Source organism: Coturnix japonica, chromosome 2 (assembly GCF_001577835.2).
Source record: "Coturnix japonica isolate 7356 chromosome 2, Coturnix japonica 2.1, whole genome shotgun sequence".
NCBI classification, from domain to species: domain Eukaryota; kingdom Metazoa; phylum Chordata; class Aves; order Galliformes; family Phasianidae; genus Coturnix; species Coturnix japonica.
The window spans coordinates 61,338,737-61,365,024 of record NC_029517.1 but is presented as its reverse complement, the minus strand read 5'-3'; the positions used below and the strand labels follow the sequence as shown (position 1 = coordinate 61,365,024).

General features: G+C 38.3%; 1 protein-coding gene across 1 annotated transcript in view; it reads right to left on the bottom strand.

Annotated features, from left to right (window-relative positions):
* The window catches only part of GMDS (GDP-mannose 4,6-dehydratase), a 380,668-nt gene that overhangs the window by 235,554 nt on the left and 118,826 nt on the right, over positions 1-26,288 (bottom strand). Inside the window, exons 5-6 of the mRNA XM_015854488.2 lie at positions 16,557-16,749; positions 15,587-15,691 (exon numbers count right to left, since the gene is read on the bottom strand). Of these exons, the coding sequence (XP_015709974.1) occupies positions 15,587-15,691; positions 16,557-16,749 (298 nt within the window). The remainder of the gene's footprint in view (positions 1-15,586; positions 15,692-16,556; positions 16,750-26,288) is intronic.

Here is a 26,288-nt window from a genome sequence, read left to right as displayed (position 1 = left end):
ACAACAACCATGTGTTATTAAGGTATCTTCCTCCATCCCTCTGCTCTAGCAGCACTAGAAATGGAGACATAATTGTATATGTGTCTACAACAACAACATCCTGCCCCATTCAAGTACTGCCCTTCTTACTCAAATACTGATCTTGGAAACAAGGGTGCATTCTCTCATATCTGCCTGGGAAAACAGTCAAAAGCACTTCAGTAAGACAAACTCCTCTTGCGGCTGCAGAGCTATGGTTGGCAGATGTCATGACTGATGAATGTTCTTCTAATTGCAAAGGGACACTACCAAATTGTCTTCTGACTTGGAATAGACAGCCTCTGTCACCCTTTTCTTCTTCCCTGCTGCTCTACTGCCTCCACTCTGTCTGCCTCACAGGGAGATCGGAAAAGAAACAGAAAAAGCCACATAAGAGAGGAGGAACAGACATCACTTTCCCAGCTCCAGCTGTGTTGGAGCCAACAGACTCTGTTGTTTTGATGATTCCTGGACTCATAAGTCTCAATTCATCCCTGCTTGACAGAAGTGCAAAGCCGAGGTGAGAAGGGCTTGAAGACTTACAGAGGGAACATTTGAAATCCTTAAGCTGTTCCCTCCTAGAAAGGGCCCTTCTTTCTGAGCTGGAGTGAAACATCTCCACTTCAACCTCATGTTAGTAGGTCTGCACCTCTCTAAACTTCATGGGTTGCAAGGCAGTTTTGCTAGTGCTAAGCTTTGTAAGTAAAAGGCAAGGCAGAAGCCATTTGTTTAAACTGGTAAGGCACAGAGATCAAACTTGCTTTTTGCAGTATTTTTCTTTCTATATGAACACATACCTTGAAAAGAAAACATTCGAAGTAAAAAGCTTCTCATTAATATCCTCAGCTTAAACTGCTTCTTTGCTAGGCTCTGCTCCTGTTCTCTTTCTTGACTCATGGTCTCAGTGACAATCAAGCAGCCAGGCAGAGCCACTTCATAAAATGTACTAAATGAAGCAACTTTTAATAATAGCACAAGCTGGCAAGTAGCCATGTTAAAAGAAGGAAAGACCTAGCAAGAATGTCCTGCAGCACAGAAGTCTCTGTTGTTCTCATTACTGCAAAGGAAGAAAATCTCTTTAATGCTTTTGATTCAAATGATCATTTGACAGAAATGACGGTCAAGACAAATGGCTGTACAACAAGGCAAATGGATTTCCTACCGCTACAATATCTTACTTGGCTCCCATGACACAATTTCTCTGTTATTCTCCCTTGCCATGGTAAAGTAAACTTGCAGGCTACCCAGAAAACAGATTAGTATAATCAGCCCTTTATAAATTATATCCCTTCACCGAGGGAAAGCAAATAACTTTGCCTCCTCTATAATAACTGTTTCTAATACTTCATTTATTCTTTAAATTGTTTATAAAACACTTCAACAGAGGTCAAGATGAGAGGGCAACAATAATTGTAGATTAAGGAGACTCTCTAAGTATTTTGCACCTGTGAGTAAACACTTGGGCAATTGTTATGATACAAGATGGATATACTAAAATAAAAATCAGTTCTATTTATAACTCTCTTGAACACACGTGTTATTTCATCTGAGAGAGATCCCTCATCTTTTACACAGCTAATTTACATTCAGATTGAAGCAGCTGTATAGCTGCTTCACACGCTTCAGGCAAATAACAATATATTTAACCATGGTCTCTTATGGAAGAACCCTAAAGGAATAGTGAGCACTACTACTGAAGAAGTTTTCTCTTTAAGAAGCAGAGGATTTCCTCCTCAGCAACAGACTATTTCTGTTTTCCTAAAATTGTGTGCAAAACCAGCAAGAACATCTTCAGCCCATCTGACAGAAGCCCATGTAGTCGGGTAAGCTCTCAAAAACTGGCAACATACAATTAATTCTAACTGCAAAATCCCCGTGCTCTGCAGAGAAACCCTTTATTGGTATTCTCCTCCTGCTTTCAGAGATATGAGCGTGTACGGCTTCTGATGGATTTTCACAAATTTCTTCCATTGCTTTTTGGATTTGTGGAAATTTTTTGACATCTGCAAAATCCTGTCACAACAAACTGCTCCCGTCGCAAACAAACCATAAAGCCAAATCCTGTATTTTCTTTGAGCCTATAATGTGGCAAGATGAGAACCAAGGACCAGCATGTGAAATTATGAGAGAAAGCAATCAATTCCCATCCACCTTCTCCCAGCCATTTCAAATTGCTCGTACTTATAACACTCTATTGCTTGTTCTTCCTATGCCCGTACACAGTACTGGCAGTGACCCTGGCAATGTTTGGGAACAGGGTGCTGTATATGCTCTCTACAACATAATCTTCTGAGCTGCTGAGTGACCCAACTGTGCAGATTCCTAATGAAGCGGAACTGTTGATTATCAAATAACACCAATCAATTTCATCCACACCTTGTAAGTACATGTGGATTAAATTATATTAAAGCTTTAACCCTCGACTCAACTGTTTCTTTTAAAATGTTTCAATTGTAACACATCAGAAAAAACTGCTTCTTAGCCAAGTTTCAGCACAGCCCAGAATGGGATGCTAAAGAATCTGCTCATGTCCCCTAACATCTCACACACCAATGAAAAGAAAGAACACAACCTAAGTTGCTGAAAAAGAAAAAACAATCAAATTGTGAGCTATTATACAGAAACAATAAACTTAAACACAGCAAAAATATTTGCCAAGGGATTTAAAAGTAGCCAGCACTATAGGCATATCAGCTTACTAAGAATGAAGTTAAATTCTTAAGTTATTCTCGAGAGTTTCGATGGAATTCAGTAAACAGTATTTTATTCATCACAAAGTATTCTCTTTACCCAGCGTATATGATGACAAGGTTATAAAAATGCAGGCTCAAGTTTCAGATTTTTATGTTGTCTCCCTTTCCTCTTTTTTTCTTTTTCTTTTTTGTAAATATCCACATTTCCCTGATCTGCTCATAGGCAACATTGTCACGTGGATTTAGATACAAACACAAGCTCTCTCCAAACTACTTCAACCTCATACCAAACCAATACAGATTATTTTCACACTTTAATCCTAGTATGATCTTTCTCCTTACATCAATACGTTCCCTGATTCTACTTGTTAGCCAAACACTGCACCACTGTATTATTGCATTGCATGTCAGCCAGGAAGTATGCTATAGCCCAATAAAGCAGCTTACCCAGGCAGCGAAGTGCACAAAATAGCTAAGTGGTGCCAAAGTATAAAAAGGCCACTTGTTTCTTGTTTCCCTCAAACAGAACCAAAATATAAAATCGATTTATTTTTTCTAAAATGGGAAAATGATCTGTCACGTGAAGCCCTTGCAGAATCTAATTCAGAGCCAAACAAAACAGAAAATACGGGGGCTTCTCCAAAAGAATGCTTCCTAATTCGTGATGTAAGCCCACAACATCAGAGGAAGATGGTGGTATGGCAGAAGACGCTGAACCTTCCCACCAACATTCCATTACTGTTTGTTGCCATGCAACAGAAGGCAGCAGAGGGGAAGTCCGATAGAGTGGCATCTGACATGGAAGTGCATACAAAGCAAAGGTGTGTCACTGAATTCTTCCATGCTGAAAAAATAGCACCCATTGTTGTTCATTGACGCCTGCTGAATGTTGATGAAGACTAAACAGTGGATGTGAGCACAGCGAGGTGGTAGGCAGTGCTTTTCAGCAGTGGTGACAGCAATATGAAAGATGGCCATGCAGATTTTTATGAGCGCATTGTGCAGGCTCTGGCTCATTACTGGTGAAAATGCAGAGCTAAGAGTGGTGACTGTGTTGAAAGACTGTGTTTTGCAGCTGAGAATTTCCTCTATCAAATGGTGTTACTATGCACTTTGTATCTGACAGAATCATAGAATGGCTTGGGTTGGAAGGGATCTCAAGGATCGTCAAGTTCCAATCCCCTCACCACATGTAGGGTTACCAACCTCCACATTTAACAATAGACCAGACTGCCCAGGACCCCATCCAACCTGGCCTTGAATACCCCCAGGGACAGAGCATCCATAACCTCTCTGGGCAGCCTATTCCAGCACCTCGCCACTCTCATAGTAAAGAACGTCTCCCTGACATCCAACCTAAATCTTCCCTCCTTCAACTTAAAGCCATTTCTCCTTGTCTCGATAGAATCTTACAACAGCTTCAGTTGAAAACAAGGCAGAAAAAGCATCTTGTAAAAATCTCTTGTATTTTCCATGGAAATAAATAGGAGGCATTATTTTCAGAGCATATATATTTTTCTATATTTTTCTATGATTACTGAATCAGAATAATTGCTTACAAAAAATTTGCCAGAGAAAGTTCCTTTCTCATATGATGAAATATACTTAGCATAGCAGTTCTTCCTACAAGCATTATTTTAGGGTAAAAGGAAAAAGAGGGTAAGCAAATATTTCCAGGTAAGCACTGCAGACATCATTACACAGTTGACTTGTTCTCCTTTTAGAAGCATGGAATTATTGTGTCCTCTCAAAAATATTTCTTAACACTATGATTCTTTCAAGAATTCTGTAAAGTGCCCAACCTTTCAATATACATGCCCCAGTGCTTTGAAAAATCTGAATGCTCTCACTGTCATTAAAAAGCAGGTTTGAAAATCTGATCAGTGTGATTGAGCTCTTGTTCACTTACTGGCAATAGCCTTCCATTTAATAACAATAGAATAGAGAGTCAGAGCCAATAAGCATCAAGTGTCTTAAGGACTGTGGCTATAATATTCTCTGTGGTAAAAGCCAAAAACATTCAAAAAGATCTTACAGTATCATGTGGCTGCATAAGCATTTCTTTCCGGATAGGTTACAGAATATTAAGAGGTATTTGCCTTAATCCACTTAAAGTAGGGGATAATGAGAAGAAAAGAAAAAGATGAATGTGAAGGTGTTGTTGATAGAAGGGGAGGTGGCAGTTTCATAGAGAAGTACAGTTGTTAGAGGAGCCTGGTTCAAACACTGTCAAAGAACAGAGACTGTGGATTCTTGAGGGAAGAACATTTGGAAAGCACACTTTTATTTTAACCTGGATTTCTTTGAAGCAGCAGCAAGCTAAATAAAATGACACCCCATGAAATGACAAAAGCCTACTCTTGTACGAAAAAAACCAACCAACCATGGGTACACAGAAGTCTGGATAAATTAGCAGATGTTCATGAAAGCTTTCAGTTGAAACAAAAGCATATTACAGGAAAGCTCACACAAACACTAAAAAAATATACACCTGATATAAAAATTTAATTCTGGCAAGCGATGTTAAATCCTGCATCTCAAAAGTGCTCACGTGATAATAGTACAGATGTGAAAAAAGTGAAATCCAAAGTCATGAGACTGCAATGGAAATGCCATTCTCTGTGATCTAATTCTCTGTGATGTAATTCTACAGTAAGTGTATACAATAGCTGTGAAAGAAAATGACAGTCGCTTAGAAAATTTACTTGCCAAATGTATAAAATAATTAAAGAAAGACTCACAAATTCTGAAAAGTGATGCTGAATAGCTTGTTAGTATCCCTCCAAGCCTTATATTTTTAGAGTTCTTATTCAGTGTAACCTTGGATTCATAATTTTATAAATAATTTAAATTTGTATAGCCTACTGCAATAATGTTTCAGATTTTCTTATAATTGTTTCATAAATAGGTTGGATAGGGAAATTTTGCCTTAAATTCTTCTGAGAGCCAAAGATGTCAAAAGATGTTGAGGCAAAACCACACTAAATACTATGGCAAGATGGAAAAATAAATCATAAAAAAGCTGCAGTTAAAGAACAACTTAGAAACCCCAAATTATGCCATCTCCACTTCAAGAATAAAGATTAAATAAACAGCTATCCAAGCTGATGCTAGTTTCCTAATGTTTTCCTTTCTTATTTTAGAGGAAAAGCATGCTTTAAAATGTGTTAAATCTAAGATTTTTTTGTCTTCAATTCAAAGGCTTCAGTATTAAATATTAGGCCACTTAAGTACGAGCAAACCTTCATGTACATTATCACTCTTGACAATAGATACAACCCAATTCTTTTTGGTTTTTATTTGTTCTGATTTTTTCTGCAAATTTTACTGAACACACTAATTATGTCATCAGATTTTCATGTACAGGCAACCATTTGCACACATCATTCACACACTCACACACATACATAACTATGAAAAGAGTGAATTAGCATTCCCTGATGACTCTGTGGGTTCCTCTGTGAGTGTTGATGCCTGGTTATCACTGTCTACAAATGTGAAGGTAAAACCAGATGACGTCACCCTACCAAACCCACAAGGAACCTGCAGAGCCAAAGTGACAGTAGATGCATCACTTGCAAGTAGACCTAAGCTGCGCAATAACTGTTGCACACTAATGAACTCATACTCACAATTGCATAATCTCATGATTTCAAAACAAAGAGCTTATTTTTATAAGTACAATTTATGACCATGATATCATTAGGAGACACAGGTAAAAACTTAATAATGACCTGTTATTTGTTGGTTAGTTTTCTGACCCCATTTTGTTCAATAGGTCCTGGATTCGCCAGCTTGACAAAAACTGCTGCCAGTTTTTTAGTATCACCAGCACAAACAATAACACAACTAAGTAGCAAAGGCAGCATTTCCCTAAGGCTGTTATTAGATGAAATGAAGCTTTAAAGTTCACAGACTGAGTTACTGTTAACACCAGTCTTGTTTTAAATGTTTCTGTTAACTGTTACATGGTTTCTGGGGACAAAAAATATCTCATGGCTAATTTTGTTGACACTAAACAAACTGTAATAATATGCAGTACAAATTCAAGCGAAACTCAAAAATATTTGAAGAAAAATCCATATTATTTGTTTTAGATGCTCACTTGTTAACAGAATCATTCAAGGTAGAATCTTCACTTGAAGATAAACTGGGAAAGTTTAAAAGAAGTAGACTTGAGACTATAAGATGTTAAAACTGTTTGCTGGAAAACAGAAGCTTGGAGCGTGCTGTAAATAGAGAGCGTGAGCTAGGGCCATGTCCTGGTTTCAGCCCAAACAGTGTTAATAGCACACTGATGTTTGGTTGTTGCTGAGTGATGGGAGCACAGCCTGGGTTAAACCACAGGCTGTGATGCTAGACCATGCCAAGCTGAAGGAAAAGTGACTTTCACATGTAGGAACACCAGCACTTCTATGAGGACGCGACAATTATAAGGGAGACCCATGGAGCCACCTTCTACCCAAGATGCATGACAAGTATTTGATTTTCACCAAGTCTAAGAGACTTTAGTTTCTAGCTTCTTTTGAAATTCATTACAGATGTATTCAGGATTGAATGGTATTGATTGATTGATAGTGGAGCAGGTTTAGGAGGAAAACAGCTGAAGAGATTAAAGTAATTTAGATTAAGTAATAAAACCTGACCTTACTTGGGCTGAGGTGATTCACGCTACTACCTAGAAAATGCAGTGTGACTGAAAAGTTTTATAGCCTAGGACACAAAGCTGCACACCTTCCTGCTATTCAGAAAAGGAGAATTACACTACTTAGTTTTAGACCTCAGAGAGGTTGTTTCTCTTCAGTAGCCCGACTCTTGGGCACATGAGCATCTACATGATGTACCTTTACAACCATATTATTTGTTTGGGCAGCAATGTCCTTCCATAGTTCAGCAGCCCAAAGAGGTTTACCCCTTAGCTGCCAGTTGCTCTGTTCCCACTACTGTAACCACCCACATAAGGCATTTACCACCTCCAGCAACACCTAAGGTTTTACCCGTGATATCTCAATGACTACTCCAATGGAGCACGACAACAGATGACACTCCCAGCACTAGTCTAGCCTCTTCTCCAATCAAACATCAGAAGGCTTCTGTTACTTCCTATGTTTCCAATGACACACCTAATCAAAATCAATTTAAAAACTTGAGAAAAGGAAGTAACATTCCTGCTGTAATTCATGTCAGAATTAGCAATTACTGGCCTGATTTCCGATGACAAATGTATGCAATAATTTGCAAACTCAAGTACTATAGTCACTACATTGGCTTTGCTCAAGATTCAATGTCATTTCAGTATAAATGCTTAAAATGAATTATACCACTAGTACCATTCCTAATCAACAAAGCATTTAGATCCAGAAATGATTTTCAATTTACTCTGTTTTCAAGGATTTCACAGAATTTGCAAAGTCTATCACTGGTCACCAAAGAGCAGAGCTCAGTGCTGCCCACCTGCTCCTCTTGCAGGACCTCCCTTCAGGAAGTTGTAGAGAGCAATAAGGTCTCCCCTTATTGCTTTGTTGCAATATGAATATGAATATATGAATACGAATATTTGAATTTGAATATGAATATGAATATGAATGCTAAGGTCTCCCTTAGCTTTGTTGCCATCCTTTAAACACGTTCCAGGACCCCGATGTTTTTCTTGCAGTGAGGGGCCCAAAACCGGATGCAGTACTCAAGGTGTGGCCTCACCAGTGCTAAGTACAGGGCGACAAGCAACTCTCTGCTCCTGCTGGCAACATTGTTTCTGATGCAAGCCAAGATTCTTCATTATTGAAGAGAGGTGAGATGCTACAACAGGCTGCCCAGAGAAGCTGTGTCTTCCCTAGAAGCATTGAAAGACATGCTGTATGGAGCCCTGGACAACCTGATCTAGTGGAAGTCAACTCTGCCTGTGATGTATTTGGAACTTGATAAGCTTTAAGATCCTTTCCAATCTAAGCCATTCCATGATTCTGTGTATAACGGGCAGTATATAACCAGTCCCTGGGACTAGCTAAAATATGCTCAAAAAATACCTGACTAACCAGACTCATACCAATCAGCAGCCTGCCCGGCTACTTCAATTTTCAATTATTTCAAAGTGAAACAGGTTAGTTTAGAAACAGAAGTATTTTGCAGCCCCAGAAGTACACAATGCATTTTATGGTCTGAAATCAAACTAATTAAACATGTAAGGAATCCATGTGGATTTGCTTTGTATTTTCAAGCACAGTTTTCTGGGAACTTTCGGTAAGCCCTGGCACAATCAAAGCATAAAAAAGCAGGTACGTAAAACCACGTTTGACAAAAGGCTCTGGCCCCAACCTGCTTGCTGTCCTCAGATAATGTAGTTTACCCTCCTACAATACTACCATAAAAACCCTCCAAATGATGAACGGTATCTGACATGACATCTGACTACACTGTAGTTCTCACTTACATGCTCATTTCGTATTTGTTTTTAATGAATCCTGAAGGTTTTACAGAGGAATAACCAGATGACCTTCCCTTCTGAAGCATTTTTGCCTAATGACTTTAACAAAGGGAAATTAAAAAGGAGAAACAACCTCATATTTCATATAGTTTCAAAAATTTTGCTACATATTTGTGCACCAGTGCGGCCACAAAAGATGAGGTACATGCTCCAACCCTTCCATTTCCCACTGCTGCCTTCCAGATCTTCCTTAACACTGTACTCCAGAGGTCAGAGTTTGTATTTCATAAGATGAAGGAAAGGCTTCAAACACTCAGTTTAAGAAACTAACACTGACACCAGATAATACAACATGAGAAATATTAAGAATTACATTGCAAGGTTTTCTAGATTTAGTAATTTCAATATTTTGTAAATTGGGTGGGTGAAGTTAAATCAATCATGGGAAACAGCAAAAAGTGTAATCTACTTTCTTCCCAACGCAGAATAAGCCACAAGGGAGCACATGATTTAATGACAAGAAGATGTATCTGATAAGATAATAATTTGCTCAAGGAGAGATCTGGGTTGCAAATGCAGCTGTTCCAAGAAGCTAAACCCACAGGCAAGAAATTACTTAGTCTTTGTGAGTGCTATATTCAGAACTATTTAGATAAACTGTCGATAGACCCTAGAAAAGTACATCAGATAAGAAGCATAGAACCAAGGGTACTCCAGTACTGGAAAGGAAAAAAATAAAATAGCATAAGAAATTGGAAAGATTTTCACAAACCATTGTTTCTAAAACTGAATAAAAAAATTCAATAATTAGACTACTCAACATAGGATCTTCTTTTCACAGTAACTCACTTGAGAAAAATATATAAATATAATATAATCCTGTTGATATATATGAGTGTTTAGTGTCCACGTGAGACAAGTTCCATGGCACTGACCTGGACATGGATGTCCAAAGGCAAGCGTATGCAGAAACATTCACAGCTTTCAGTTCCTGTATCAGAAGTCTGGCACTGCTTTCAGAACCTAAGCTCACAGAGGGAAGCCCGCTCACCTTTTGGCATGATTACATTGTCTTCACATATGATTTTTTACCAGAATTCAAGACTAAGACGATTTACTAGCAACACAAAAATCAGAAAGACTCACAAAAATCTGCGTACTGTGATGTGCTCAGATCTGTAGTATCTAAAAAGACAGAACCATGTTCAACATCAGAAGAATTACCACTTACTTTGTAAGGTCATTGCTTTTCCAAAGGAAAACACACATACCTAGCTAAAATAGCAGAGAGTTACTACCCAGCAGTCTTCTTTTATTATGGACAATATTACTGCAAATCCATGTGTACACGTAGACTCTAATGCCCATATTTATCCCCACTGAAGTTTGACTGTGTGTGTTGATAAGGGAACACCTGCATGGATCACTTAGCAGGATCAGTCTCACAGCAGGGAGAAAAAGCCAGTAAGAATGCATGTCTTCAGGACACTGCATGCTTTCTCTGTTGAAACATGCAAACTAAAAAGCATGAAATGATCTTGGCTGATGTGCAGCACACAACTGTCTGAATAACTGCTTTTACATTGGCCATGGTACCTTGCCATCAGGTTTTCAATATGCTAGGCAGACGTTCCCTGATAATACTAGCCAGCCTGCATTCTTCTCCCTGAGCAAGGAATCAGAAAGACACAAGCAGCACTCTGATGAGTTCTGTTATTCAAATGGGATTTTGGATTGGAGACTTTTAAACTAAATTAAAGATAATTAACTCTGCACTGAAAATTTCACATTTGCATCTTTCACTGGTCTAAACTTACAAAAAAAGAGGACCAGCAAAAGCCCTTCATATTTTCAGTGGTGCTAGGTTGCCTAAGCCCCTCTTGCACAGAACATTTCTGAGGACACCAGCAATTAGTTTCCTCAATGTTAAAAAAAAAAAAAAAAAAGAGAAACGGAAATCTGACAGATGTTGGCCACATCTCTTTATAGGAGATGCAGAAGAGCAGCTGTTACTGCAGGGATTGTAGGGATTTCTTGTGAAAGTCAGTAGCAGATGTCAACATCTGCTACTGCCCTCTCTGTTAAAAGGAGACTGAAAGCTTGTTAAAAAGAGGGAAAAAAGCAACAGGTAACAACAAAATAATTTCAAGACACCCACGTACATTTACAGCAAAGTGGTAGAACCCCTTGCCCCACTCCCTCCTAGCAAAACTGCAATCCAGTTGCACAATAAAAGCAAAGAACACTCCCCATTCTCTTCACATCATGATTTCTTTTCATTTTAATCTTGCTACATGTACTTTGACAACCTTCAGCCTGCAATCTAACACCTAGCCATTTCCCTCCTGGCTGAAAGAGATCATAGAAATGAGCAGTTGTATCCTTTCCCTCTGGCTATACAGCAAGGGTCTGATGACAACTGCTTTACCATAGCTGGTATCAGACAAACAAAAATTTCCTACACAATGATCTACACAGTTATGTCATACGTGGAGGCAAAGTATTTAGCACTTACAGAAAAAGAAAAAAAAAATCACAGCAAAAAGAAAACAAAACTTCTGTTGCATTGTGTCAGGAAACATGCTGTACATGTTTGTACATCTTGGCAGATAACGATCAGATGAGGCAAGCAATGAAGCGGTTAACCAAATCGGAGAGTTATCTCAGACATCCAAAGGCACATCTTGTAAACCTGAGAAAACTATACACAGTGCTGAGGAGCAAAAAAAAAAGTAACGGCTTGTCTGGGAAGAAACAAATGACACTGTCAACAAGTAGTTAGCTTTCTTACTCATTAAAATGGTATCAGTGAGATCCACAGCCCAACAAAAGAACAGGAATCTTTCCAATGGTGTAAAGAAGACTTGGATCATGCCCCAGCTTTCCAGAAAACTAGACTTGCTAATTGCCTCACTCTCTCACTGTCAAAATCGTCATCTCACTGAACTGAAATGCCTTTTCGATATTGCTATAGGGCAGACATTTCCACGTTGGTAATACTGGGAGCCACATTCAACCACCAACAGAAACTTGCTGATCACAAGCTTCCCCATTTGGTATTCCACAATGTTATTTTAAAAAAAAGAAGAACAAAAAACCCCAACCCTCCAGTACTATGTGTCCAGCTTTCTGTTCAATATCACCCACTGGAGCCTGGAAGGGCACAACTTTGGAATTAGCCCTTTGAAATGTGTCAAAAAATCCACTCTGTTATGGCAGCTGTACAAGATTGATATGGAGAAATCATTCAGATTTATCCTAACCTACACCTCCCTGCTTCATCTGGGAAGATTTTTTAGGTTTTGTCTTGTATGTTTGGTTTTGGAAACACATGCCATCTTATAGCTTACTAGCACTGTAAGCTAGTGAGCATTTTGCTTTTCAGATATTGTCATGTTAAATAAGCCTCAGAAATGGAAAAGGCCATTCTCCTCTGGCATTGCCATAAATCAGGAATCACTTGAGCCATACCTGGAATAAGAGTGATAAAAGTAAGAGAGAAACCAGCTTTATGAAGGTTTATTGCTGTTACTGGTCTTTTCCCTGATACAGGGGAATTAAGCTTACCTTACATTACCAGGCCATTACTTGAAATACTATGCTTAGCCAGTATAAATCAATGTGGTCCGGTTTACTTCAACACAACCATGCTGACTTGTGTGAGCTGAAGGACACATACTGGTCAACTCTCTACTCTGTAGACTTGTTTATTACTACTAAGTATATGTGATGTAACTACTGGAGCTTCTTTCCAAAATAAAACTGGAAAGACTAAAGAAAATAATCAATATTCTGAAATATCGTGCTGTTTGTTTGATTTTTCCTCATACCATCCCAAGGAGAAAATGGCTTCAACAAAAACAGCATGAAATATGAGAACAAAATATACGTCACTCCAAAAGTAATGCCTCCCATTCATTTCCATGGAAACTACAACAGATACAAAGAGCACAATAGCACTATTTGTTAGTGCAAATTCTCAGCTACAAAACACTATTTTTCAACATAGCCACCACCACCAGCAATTAATTTTCACCATATTACTATCTCTGCATAGGAACTATCTATCTCTATTACATCCTCTTTGCCTCACAGAGCATGTTCATAGACTTCAAAACCAAAAGTGGTGAAAGCCAATAAAGAAACAACCTCAAAACTCTTTCATTTCTATTTTTCTTCTCTGTAAAATTTTCAGACATTCTCACATAAAAACACTAAGCAAATGACAGTGGGCTGTGTTTACTGTCACTTTCATTGCTTGTGCTCCTGCTAAGGCTAATGGAGTCAACCTAAACTACTTCTAAGACAAGATTCATGTTCATGGCAGAAGGGGCTTAAATTTTACTAGAGTCACATACACACAACTAGAAAAACAGCCTGGGACTTCAAAGCACAGACGTCGATCTCCACAGGGACATTAAATGTGTTGAAATGAGACTTCTCATTGGAAGCTCTGTTTCAGCAGTATCAAAGCTGGAATGAATGTCAGAGGGATCAAAATAGCAACAAGCAGTGAAGTTTTTATATTTCAAAATGGCACAAGCCTGAAGAGAAAAAAACAGCAGAAATCATAAATGTGTTCCTGTAACCTCCAATTCATCCCATTGTTGTTTATTATTACTAGAAATTATAATACCATAGAGCTGCTCAAGTTGGAAAAGACCTTAGAGATCCTCAAGTCCAATCACAACATGACCATCCTACCCTAACTCTAACAACCCTCCACTAAATCATGACCCTGAGCACCACATTCAAATGGTTTTTAAACACATCCAGGGATGGTGACTCAACCACCTCCCTGGGAGAGCCTATTCCAGTGCTTAACAGCCCTTTCTGTAAAGAAGTTTTTTCCTGATATCCAACCTAAACCTCCCCAGCACAACTTGAGGCCATTTCCCCTTGTCCTGTCACCAGTGAGAAGAGACCAACACGGCTCTCATTGCAATCACCTTTCAGGCACTGAAGAGAGCAATAAGGTCACCCCTCAGCCTCCTCTTCCCCAGACTAAGCAGCCCTGTTTCCTTCAGTATCATGCCAGAATAGTATGTGTAATTGCATTTTCATTCGTCTTGGTCAGATAGTTTTAATTTCAACATTAAAACGCAAAGCAATTTTCACATCACCTTATATAGTGCACCAAGACTATATTGTAGTCAAATGCTTAAAGGAAAGCAAAGTATTAGGGCTTCTAAGTGAAACAAGTTAGTGAATTTGATTCTCTTTTAATTTTGAACTTATAGCGTCAACCGTTCTGGCATGAATCACTACACCAATTTCTGCCACCATTTTTGACAATTCTTGAATTCTTGAATTCTGGTAAAAAATCATATGTGAAGACAATGTAACCATGCCATTTTTGATGCATCATGTCCTGGAAACACTGCCTACTCAGTGTACTGTAAGGCTTTACAGCTGTGACTCTCAAAGAAATCCCTATTTGAATCATATTGACACTGACTTTTTTTTCCTCTCTCTCTCTTTTTTTTTTTTTTAAACAGTTGCAATTATGGTTTATTTTATATTTGTAAGTATGAGTAAAATGATTATATTTTGTACAAGGCTATAATTTACATAATTTCATTCCTGTAAAATTTGAATTTATATTTCATTTAGAAGCAGACCACAATAAAAGGCTCCTGCACTGAGAATCCAGTTCTGTGTGTCAATTTAAAGTTTAATTTCAGAGTATTTTCTATGTCACAGTATTTTAAGGGCAGAGGAAAGCTGTCACTGTATAAGAGACTTTTAATCAACTCTGGACTTTTGCTCAAATTAACTACCACTATTAATTGTTCCTAAAGTAGTGCAAAAGGAAAAAGGATGATTAAGTGGAACTTAAACTGCGTTGCTATTAAGGATTAAACAGAAAAGCATTTTAAAGCCATACTTTGAAAGAAGACATCACATCAGAAGTCATAATCCACAAGTTTCCAAAATATACCAGGCTGTAATCATTAGTCTTGTGAAATTAAGAGGGTCTATTATTTCTGCTTCTTCAATTGACATTTATATGCAAATGAAAATCCTGAGTACAAGTCACACTTGAAATTGCATCTGTTATGCAGTTGCTCACCTGAACCATTTTAAAACCTGCCTTTTAATATATCATTTTAATGTTATAGCTTTAACTTACTAACAGGAAGGGAAGAAAATGCAGAGATGCTATGAGATTTTTGCAGTCTCTTGAGAGCACTGATACACAAAATCAGATAAACCAGACTCCCTTCAGAGTTGGAAGGTTACAAAATGGAATGTGATGCTTGAGAGTGAAGACTGCCATTTCTGCAGACTGCCACAAAGGGCTACATTAAACACAGTGCACAGACTACCTCAAGTCAAACAACCTGACCTCAGCATTTTGGAAACTGAAATAAAACTTCTGGATGCATTGTATCATCTTTCCTATCAGATATGCACAAACTTAAGAACAGTTTTACATGGATTTTCTAACCTCTCCTGGGACTTTCATGATTGAAGAGAATGCCATTCACAGCAAAGAGATTGTAGGCCTCTCTGAAGTTCACCACAATCCAGTAGGCATACAGTTTTGCTGCACCTACAAAAATAATTGAAGATGTAACACATAATCTCTCCACTTGTGAACTGCTCAGACACATACACACACATCTCTCTCACAGGCAGGGTGATGGCCACATTTCAACAATTCAATTAGAATTCAATTCATTCCCTAGATGTGTCACATTTCATAGGGAAAAAATATCTAGGCCAATAAACAGCAGCTGAGCAGGAAAATACTCCTTTTCTGCACAACCCCAGGATCACCAGGAAGGGTTATGGCACTCTCACTTGTTTTCTTACACACACTCAAGCATAGCACTTTTTCTTTTACAATACAATTAATGCAGCCAGAGCGTGTGAAATATGCCACTGTGGTGACCTCTGCTAATAAAAAAAAAAAAAAAAAAAAGACTTTAAGAGGAATAAAAGCAAAAATCTGGTGCCTTAACACTCAAATTGATTTGAAAATTTATCACCAAAGTCTTCCATGCACATTGCTTAAATAAGTGTTTCAAATTTAATGCGAGGTCATGAAGGAAGAAACGAGCTCTTGGGAGTTTTTCATTTGGGCAACAAAACATATGAAACCTTATCACTCCAGTGCTATCTTGCAGTTCTTTGTGAAGGAAGAGCCAACCTTCCCCCTCCTGTCTGGAAGAGCTCTTTAATTCTGATCTGAACGAACACAGTCCTGAGAAGTGAGATGGTAATTTCCAACCCCCGGGCAATGGCAACAAATACTTTTAATACAGTAATTCATAAAGGTATGCCTCTCAACATGTCTAGTCACTTTTACTCCATCGTCATTCTAATCTCACACCCGAATGACTTCAGCCCTGAGACATGAGAAGGGAGAACAGACATACAGACACTACTGACACACACGCATCAGCAAGCCTTACCATAAGGCGATCTTGGGTAAAAAGGGGTGGTCTCCTTCTGCGGGATTTCTTGTACCTTTCCAAAAAGTTCACTGGTGGAGGCTTGGTAGAACTTCACAGAATTGATAAGGCCACAAGTCTTAATAGCATCTAGGAGCCTTAAAGTGCCAACTCCATCAACATCAGCAGTATACTCTGCTAGGTCAAAAGAAATCTTGGGAGAGAAAGAAACAAAAAAAACATCAGTTTGAGTAAAGAGAATCAGAACATGCAGTAATCATGTACGTACGTATAACCAAGCAAAGTAATATACCACTTGTCACAAATCATCTAGACACTTCTGTACAGAGTTGATGCTCAGTTTACAAAAGTACTCTCAAAAGATTTCTAAGAATAAACAAGTAGATCCACAAATAGCAGAATCAAAAGACTGGTGTTCCCTGATCTCTCTCTCTGGATTACTTTCCCATGTGAAGAAAGGGGTAAGCCTACCCTATAGTGGAAGCATTATCAGGCACTCTCTCATCTCCACAGCTGACAATTTTCACAATATTCGCTTGGGCTTAATAACTTTGACACACGAGAATTAGTTAAAAATGGCCTAAGTATACTTTAAAAATTATGTAAGATAACATGACACAAGCATAAATATTTATTTTAGAAATAAGCAACCTTAAATAACACTCAAAGTTAAGCAATTTCAACACACTGTAAACTGAAGAGAAGACTGGAAATATCTGCTTTCAAATGACATTCCCAGCTTCATCTGGCTAAGGAGTATCAAGTGCGACTTTTGCATAGAGGCCAGGGGGGTGATGAAGTGGGAGAGCAAAAGGTAGAGGTATCCAGTTGAAAGCTGACTTCTCCCTTAGCTGACATATCCTTCAGAAGTTGGTAACAGGTTTGTGGGCACATCTCTCATTTCTCTTCCGGCCTCAGTAGTTTTGTTACTTTCATGATGACCCTGAATGCAGCATAAGCCACAAGACAGTGCCTCCCTTCACATCATCTCTCCAGCCCAGCATTTTGCTTCTACACACTGTTTTCTTTTTTTTAAACAAAAGAAACCCCAGCAAACTGAAACAAACATTCCCTGTTTATACCACCAACCAATAATAATAAATAAATAAATAAATAAAAAGAGAATGAACCATTAGAGTGATCTCCACCATCACTACGAGCAAAGGAAAAATTACTCTGCCTAAGTGCTCCTCTTGCTGATGACTGCTTTTTAGGAACAAGCCCTATAGCAATAGCAATGTTACAGCTTCTTTATATGACTCCATCCAGAGGTTAAAAACTACTGTCACTCCTTCTTTAGCCTTCTGTGGCAGGTTAGTTGTGAGTGGAGAAGGTAAATGACCCTTTTTTATATGCACTTACAGCTATTTTAATACAAGTATGAAATAATGTAAATTGTATTGGCGTACTCCAAAATAAAGATACTCTCACACAGTTTTGACCTGAAACAGCTAATGGTACAAATTATAACAAATCTAACCTTTCTTTAAAACCAAAAGAAAAAAAAAAAGAAATTGAGTTCTTCACATGTTAACCTGGTATAGCCCAGCTGAAACTGAGCACTGGGGGGCTGGACTCAATGATCTCTGAAGGTCCCTTCCAACCCCTACGATTCTGTGATTCTACTAAGAAGTGCTGAGCTTCCCATTTTTTATATTCATTTGCTACCAAGATAATAGACACTTAAAGCCTCGCAGCTTCACCGTTAGAGTAACTCTTGAGAACAGATCTTAAATAAGTGATATTGTCAAAAATCATAGAATCCTTAGATTTGGTAGGGACCTTTGAAGGCCATCTAGTCCAACGCCCCTGCAATGAACAGGGACAACACAGCCTGATCAGGTTGCCCAGAGCCTTATCTTGCCTTATCTTGAAAATGCTCTAATGAACATAAATTAACAGGTTCCCACCCCTCTAAAAGAAAAAGCAAAACACTAATTTTGGCAGAATCAAGAATTTAACCATATTAACATATTCTTCTTAACAAATAACTTGATGAAACAACTCTCCAAAAATGCAAACTTTGCCTGCATATTCCACCGACATGAGTAAATGCTGCATGTGGATGTCAAGAGGTCTTAAATGAGAAATCCCAGACTATAAAACCCCTTCACTAAAGTGAACAAAGAGCCTGCAGTAGCACTACCAGGGGCTGCTCTTGCTGGCTGCTCAGAGACCAGTTTCACAAGACATGCCTTTCCCTATTGCCTGAAGAATGACCTCAATGTTCACCTAGAAAAATCACTCCCTCGGGTGTGAGGTAATTCTCTCTCCATGTTGGCCTGGTCTGAGTGTTCTTGAACAGAAACCGACAGCTTTGTGTGGGTTTGGTGTTTTTGTAATGTCGACTATTGTTCACCAGGGACGGGACTCAGACCACTAAACTCACTTTGTTTTGGAGCGCAGGTTGGACTAAAACGGCATTGGAGAAAATGAAAAATGGCTTTACTCACTAAAAACTCCCAACTCTAAAAACACAGGGCTGTTACGACATTTTCTGCAGTGTCACTTCACACTGGAATTGCATTCTAATTCAACGTTAATACCGTAAAAAAGTTCTATAAAACTAGTTACAAATGAAGCAGGACAGTGTAAGAAAAGTGTTAAGCTATCCTTAACACATTCTTTCTACTTCTGAACATATTGCTTTCTGCAAAGCCCATAGGAAGACTGAAGAAAATAACAATAATGAAGGGATCTCATTAGGAGGGACATGCAAAAGAGATGTGGCTTTGCTTGTACAACATACAAAAGGTCAGGGCTTGTATAACAGAAACCAACTATCACATCGGATGCTATAAACACTACTCAGCAATAATCTTTGCTTGTGCGCTCAGCTTGGTGAGATTACCTGAGAGAGTACAAACTTCATGGTGGCCTGTAAGGGCAGGTGCATAAATGTTATGATCAGCCTATAGTTTCTGAAAAGTTAAATATTTCCCCTGTGGAAAAGATAGCGCAAATAATTCTAACAGATTAAAGTTTTCAAAGAGTCTGAATTAGGAAGTTGATCTCCCTATATACCACTGAAGACAGCGGAAAGTCAGAGCAGAAAGCTTAAGGAAGTGCTCTTCATTATGCTTCAGAATAATTACATATACATTAGTTATTAACTTAGCTAAGGGAGATGTGCCATCCTAGCTTCAAAAATCCCAAACAGTTTTTGTCACCTGCATAAAGGAAGCAGTGTACTTCAGTAAATCCTCCGAAGGCCACAGCAAGAGTTGTTGTAATGACTGGAGTAGCAAAAAGAAGTGCCTTTGCCTGGACAAAACCTAAAAACTAGAAGTTTTCTCATTGAAGACTCTGAAGGGCATAAGTCCAATATTCTTTTGTCTTCTTTGGATAGATTTTGTGTCAAAGGGAAAGCAACATACCAAGAAAACTGAAATTGTCTGCTTGGATTGTTTGAGTGATCTTGGAACTCCCTTCCCACACTGCTTTTGGAAGTGTCATAGTCAACCTCTGGACACGTTGTGAATCTATACACTGAAGATACGTCTCCTTATTCCATTCAAGAAAGAGTGACAACATTATCATTAAAAGTGGACTGAACAAAATGGAAATACTAAAATTCTTGGTTAAAAGTATTTCAGTTCCAAGTTTTCAGGCTCTGAATACCTTGCAGCATTGGCTCAAAGAATATTAAAAAGGAATTGGGGCTTTTATACACTGTCTTCAGCCCATATGGATTTCACTGCTGGACTAATCTCTCTAATTGTGGAACAATTCAAATACATTCTTAGGCAAGCATAAGTTCCCACAGCAAGGCTTACTCATAGGATAATAAAATTTTCTTGAGAAAAGCATAGAGTCATTACAACATTCCTGGAAACACAGGACACAATAGAAATACACTTAATACTACACTGCATCTCTTCAACAACACAGCTCCAAGAATGACAGTGAGTTTTGTGAATCAGTCCCTATATTTTGAAATTAAACTCTTTCCCCCCCCCCCACTTCTTTCTTCATAATTGTAAGATTTAATCACTATATGAGATCCAAATTTAATAAAGCAATGTTTTAAATATGATGTTTCCCAACTGATCATTCGAAACCAAGCTTAGCAAGGTCTTTAACAAGATTTAAAAGCTTATTGAAAACTATCTAAATGAAAACATATGGGACTTGCCCTCCCCAAGAACGCATTCCTATCATGTCTATGAGTACTACATACAAGCTGCAGATTTAAAAACACTTGCTTCTGAGTAGTGCATCATCAACAGTGGTGATATTCAGAAAATAAATATGAATTTCTGTTTCTGAACAGTCCAAAGGATGGACTGTAATCATACCACTTGGGTAGGTACCATACCTTAGGTATGAACTAGCAGAACATGCTCTAATACTCTAAGAGATATAAATAACAATTTGCAATTTCATATCCTTCTTATGGTATCCTCAGTTTAAGGATATGGAATTTAGCTGTCTGGCTATGGGAAGCCCAAAAAGGAAGCAGGATAATAGAAGTGTAAATTATGTATTATTCCTTCACTGTAAAAGCAGAGGTGACTAAGATAAGTATCAGATTAAGCATCTTTGTTCTCTAAGACAAAGATTTCTGTAAGACTTAGATTTACCAGAGCAGAAGATATGAATCAGGTCTCTATAAGCACCGACAAAGGTTTACACCTGAGAAACAAATCACAGGGAAGAAAAATTGCTCAGAAATGTTTCAAGCCTCACCAGTTTCACAGCAGTTACTTTTTTGTGTTTTTACAAATAATTCTATTTTCTTTGAATATTCAGTGTGCCTTTCAATGCCAACAAAAACCAGTGGGATCACTTATATCATCTCAATAAACACACTGCTCAACCCCTAGGAACAGGTATTTAAAGCATAACATTCCAACTGTTAAGTCTAATACAGAGTATGGGCCAAGCATTCCTGCAAAGTCCTAACACCACAAAAAAAAAGTCCTAGGGATTTTAGGAAATCCAGAGAATTTGGGTGGAGGTGGGAGGTGTCAGGGGGGATGGGGAAGAACCAACACAACTACAGAAACATCCGGTAATCTTCTAGGAGAATATGACAATTCCTCTTGCCTCTAATATCTTAACTCATAATAAATGCTTAATGCATTGTCTTCTCACTCAATAAAATTAGTAGTTGAAAGATAACAAAATCCACCCCCACCCCCCAAAAAAAATCTCTATGTTTTTTGTCATACAAAAAATTAATCTGTTCAGTAGCTGTGTTTATGGTTATGTTCTTGATATATCAAAGCCCTATTAGACTCCATAACTACATAGAAGTAAACTGAAAAAATGACTGAAAGCTTGAATAAAACAAGTATGTTTTAGTATATGTCTTTTTTCCTATTTCCTTCCCTGTTCTCCACTACTAAAGAATATAAAATAAAGTGATCTGCATAAAATCAGAGTAACCTGACTGTATGCAGAGGATTAGCAAGACACCCTGAAGGAAGAGTTATCAATATTTATTCATAAGTTCATATTCTCCAAGAAAACAGGGTTTCTTCATATACTTCAATACTACCTGATTACTGAAGTTTTGTTTATTGAACTAGCAGGGGTTGATAGCTGCATTCATTATTCAGTTCCTACACTGAGTGGATCCTCAACACTTCCTGACAAGCTGCAGGTGAGGCTGTAAATCCAGCTCTCGAGGTCACCACGTTCACCTTCGCATTTACAGCAGCTTTACCGGCAGATGCCTGACTGCTGAAGTCCGGTTGTTGACTGTTTCTAAATTTCAGTACTACAGTCTTTTACTGGTATATTCATTCCCTTCGAGATCCACTATAACAAAACAAAGTGCCCATTCCATACAGTTGTTTTGGTCGCTGTCTGGTGACCGAAGAATGTGTTTTTGAAGCAGAAAAGAGATAGGCTGTAAATTGCTTATTCTTAAGTGAATTTCATACTCTGGATTTAAAGACAGATGCACAGAGAGAGGCCAAAAGAAAAGGGACACGAGCTGCAAGACAAAAAATTATAATTACATACCAGGTGAAAAATAAAAAGTTCACAGTATGAGCAGCCTAATCCTAATTCAGGCTGTCCAAACAGGTTGTGGCATTTCCACCCTTGGAGATACACAAAATTCAATCAATCATGGCCCTGAACTACCTGCTGTAAGTTTCCCCCTGCCTTATTGCTAAGCTGGTGACATTCAAGAGATTGGTCCTAACTGAATTATGCCACAGTTATAACAAAAGAGGGAGATGGATTTGCATCAGTGTGTTTCAGTATTCAGATAGCACCATCCAATGAGCAGAAGATTGCTGTGTGGTGTGTGAGGATGAGGCCAATCTTGAACAAAATGTATACTAGTAGGAGTGGAGAACTGTTCACAGCAACTTCTAGAGGCACACAGTCCAACTTGCTATTCAACAGATTTCCTTCATAGAAAAGCTTCAGATACTGGAATGCTCAGATCAGATAGTTAAAGAAAAAAAAAAGTGTAGGAGGAGAAGGAGGAGGGGTTTCACAGAACATGAGATTCGGTACGGCCATAAACCTTTGTCACAAAAATGTAACCTCACCATTAGTTTTCCTTATCTTCTCATCCATTTGTTATTAATTTGATGGAGCTGGGGAGTTGTCAGGGTTATGTGATGCAAGGAATTTATCTTGCAGAACGATCTCCAACCCACTGTTCAAAGTCTTTAGGTTCAAGTTACAGAGATTAGAAAAGAAGCTTTTAAAAAAGAAGCGCTGATTCTTTCTTCCTTTTCATCGTGATTTTTTTCAGGGATCTTTGCAACAATATACATGTTTACCCAAGTTTTTAAGCACAAGGAACACGCAGCAAAGTCAAGACGAGTTTGAATGCTTGAAATTTTGCGACTTCAATGGCTAGCGACGCTATAATACCCTAAAAGCTTTCTCACATATTCAAGTCCAGCTGTGCCAGAAGTCTTAAATGCTATTTAGTAGAAAGACAAAAAGGGGTAACTTGCAGAGTCACTAGAGAACGTTGAAAGGGAGATGTAAAAAGATAGCCAATTCATTTTGGTTTATATGTACCAAGGGAATAGAGAGCTATGGATAAAATGCGCACAGGGAATGCAGTCATTTTGGAAGAAACGCTACAAGTTTTTATTCTCTTTCCTATGTGAAGAAATGAATAGAAAGTACACAACTTATTTTAAAATTCTAAGATACAAGTAGGTTGTAGTATTACTATATGCATGTATTTCAGTTTTGATGTGTTTACTTCCTTGATGTTTTCAGAACATGTGGAAAGATGTTCTGCACAGAAGTGCTAAAAACATCACTGCATGCAAAAAGAAGTCCACCAAAAAAAACCCCACAACTCCCCCCTTGTTGCCAAGAAGTCACAATTACCCCAACAGTCTGCAAGTTACACTGCCTGTCTCTCCTGTATCTCCTGTCAATGCATAAGGTAAAAACCTCTGAACTTTATGGGCCCTGTCAGTTTTGCCTTTCAACCCACTCAAAATCTTTCCAGTGTTTATCACTTTAGAAAACAGCTGTCTAGACTGTGATTTCTCATGTCAAGAAACACTGAATTAGAAAGCCTAGAAGAACTTTTTGATTTCTTTTTTCCCCTCAGTTCCCTACAGAACTGGGCAGTTCCATGAGTTACATTTATCACGACTTGGATTTTAGATTTTGTTCTATACCTCCATAGTAATTGATGCAGCACAGTTATAGTGATAAAAAAAGATAAGAAAAAACACTGCCCGCTGGTTAAGCCATATAATCCAGTTTAGTAGAACTGGGCACACTGAATGAAGTAGCTACAGGGATCTAGCAGACACATCATAGAAACATTCTTCCCATAAACTGCAGTGAAAGCTTTACCTGTTACTCTAAGAAAATACCTGTACTTTTCATTACTACAATTAAATGCAATTTCTTCTGACAACAATAATTAATTACTATCTTCTCCTTTACGGCTACCTTGTGTTTGACAGACGTTCCCTTCTTCAAATAGATGCTGCAAGAACCAAATGCAGTGGTTCAACATGCACAAGTTGCTGTTAATGGATCCAGAAACCCAATCAGATGGACTGTCCATTAGACAGGCCTCCTGCCCCATGTTGGGCACAGCCATTGAGGGAACATCCTCTGCCCTGAAGTACCTGGCAGTGCTGAGAGTTTAGAGTACGATGCTTGCACCAGCGTGGCAGAGACAAAAAGGCCCCAGTTCAGCAGACTAAAGAGTGTGCCTCCATTAACTCACTCAGATTATCCTTAAAATACTCATATTCATCACACAGATATCGCTCTTAGAGAGAAGTACCGTAAAAACACATCTTCTAAACAAAGATGAGTAATATCACTTCAAACTTACTTCTGCTCTACTCACTCACTCTGTGTAAGTCAAAATTCTCCTGTGCCATGGGTGCCAAGTGATTACAATTCTTCATGAGATTACCCTTCTGTGGACCTACATCTACCATCTGGTTTGCCACAAAAACAAACAAACAAACAAACAAACAAATTAAAAAAACCCCTCCTCTTCAGCTAGAATGTTACTGGCATACCTCAGTCTTGCAATTAATTTCTCAGGCTTTCATTCATTTCTACTGCGCATGCAAAGAATTAAACTCTGATGGGGCAAATTTGGATGGATTTGTGCTTACTGACAAGAGGCAAGCTCTCAGTCTTCACCTGCAGTTTCTGCTCCGGTACTGCAGCAGGAAGGACAGTAAATGCATGAGCATGCAACAGCACATCAAGAAATAAGTCACCGGGTTTTCTTTTGTTTTTCCTGCTTTCATTGTGGTACTGGGGAAACCACTGCCTTTTCTTCTAATGAATAAAGTCATCTGTCCAAAATGTTATCCCAAATTTTACTCGAAAACAACACAACATTTGAAAATCCATATTTTTTTTTTCCATAAAAAAACATTATTTTTCCTTTAATCAATCTTGAAAATAGATGAACTTTAAAAGTTTCAAACAATAAATGCACAGTCTGAGATTTACACTTGTTATGAAAAAAAAAAGACCATTGAATCCTTTACGCTTATTTAAATTATAACCAATGAATAAAAAAACCACTCCACTTTGAAATGATTCAGCCAGCGAACTGAGTAAATGAGTACAAGCACCCTCACCCATAATGCAAATATAGGCACTACAAATGATTAATTTTAAAACCAGAGTATTAATCACATCCATGAATACAGTAGTTGATGATGGTTTTGTTGGGAATGATGTAATAAACCTGTAGAAACAGCCTTCAGTAAACTCACTGTAGTTGCATCTAATTTTAACTTTCCTTTTCAGGCAAGATTAGGATAGCAATAATTACATACCTCAGCATGGACTTTGATTAATTCTTCATCCTGTGTAGGAAGCTACAGGAGCAGAATGCACTGCTGTCATCACTGTTAGTATTCAGAGTTTAAAGTGTACTTAAGGAACCATGAGCCTTACTAACTCTTCAGTTCTATCATTTCAGGTAGAAAACTGATGTTTTTTCCTACGTGAAAGTGCGTCCTCTGAACTCAAAGACTATCCCCTCATAAAACAGTCTACTTAATCAACTCGTCTGCTTCAGGATGTGGGTGGCTAGCTAGGAAAATCTGGGACAAATGAGAAAAACACATGCATCTTGACAGTTATGTGGGGCTACTGGGGAGAAGGCTAGGGGGCAGAGAGCTTCAAGGTTAAACTTTTAAGAATTATTTTTCCCTTTTATGGTCTATTAGTATGATTCGCTCAGGAGGCAGATCACAATCTGACAGATTTTAGGCTAATATCCCCTTTGTCTTTCCTTTATTGTTG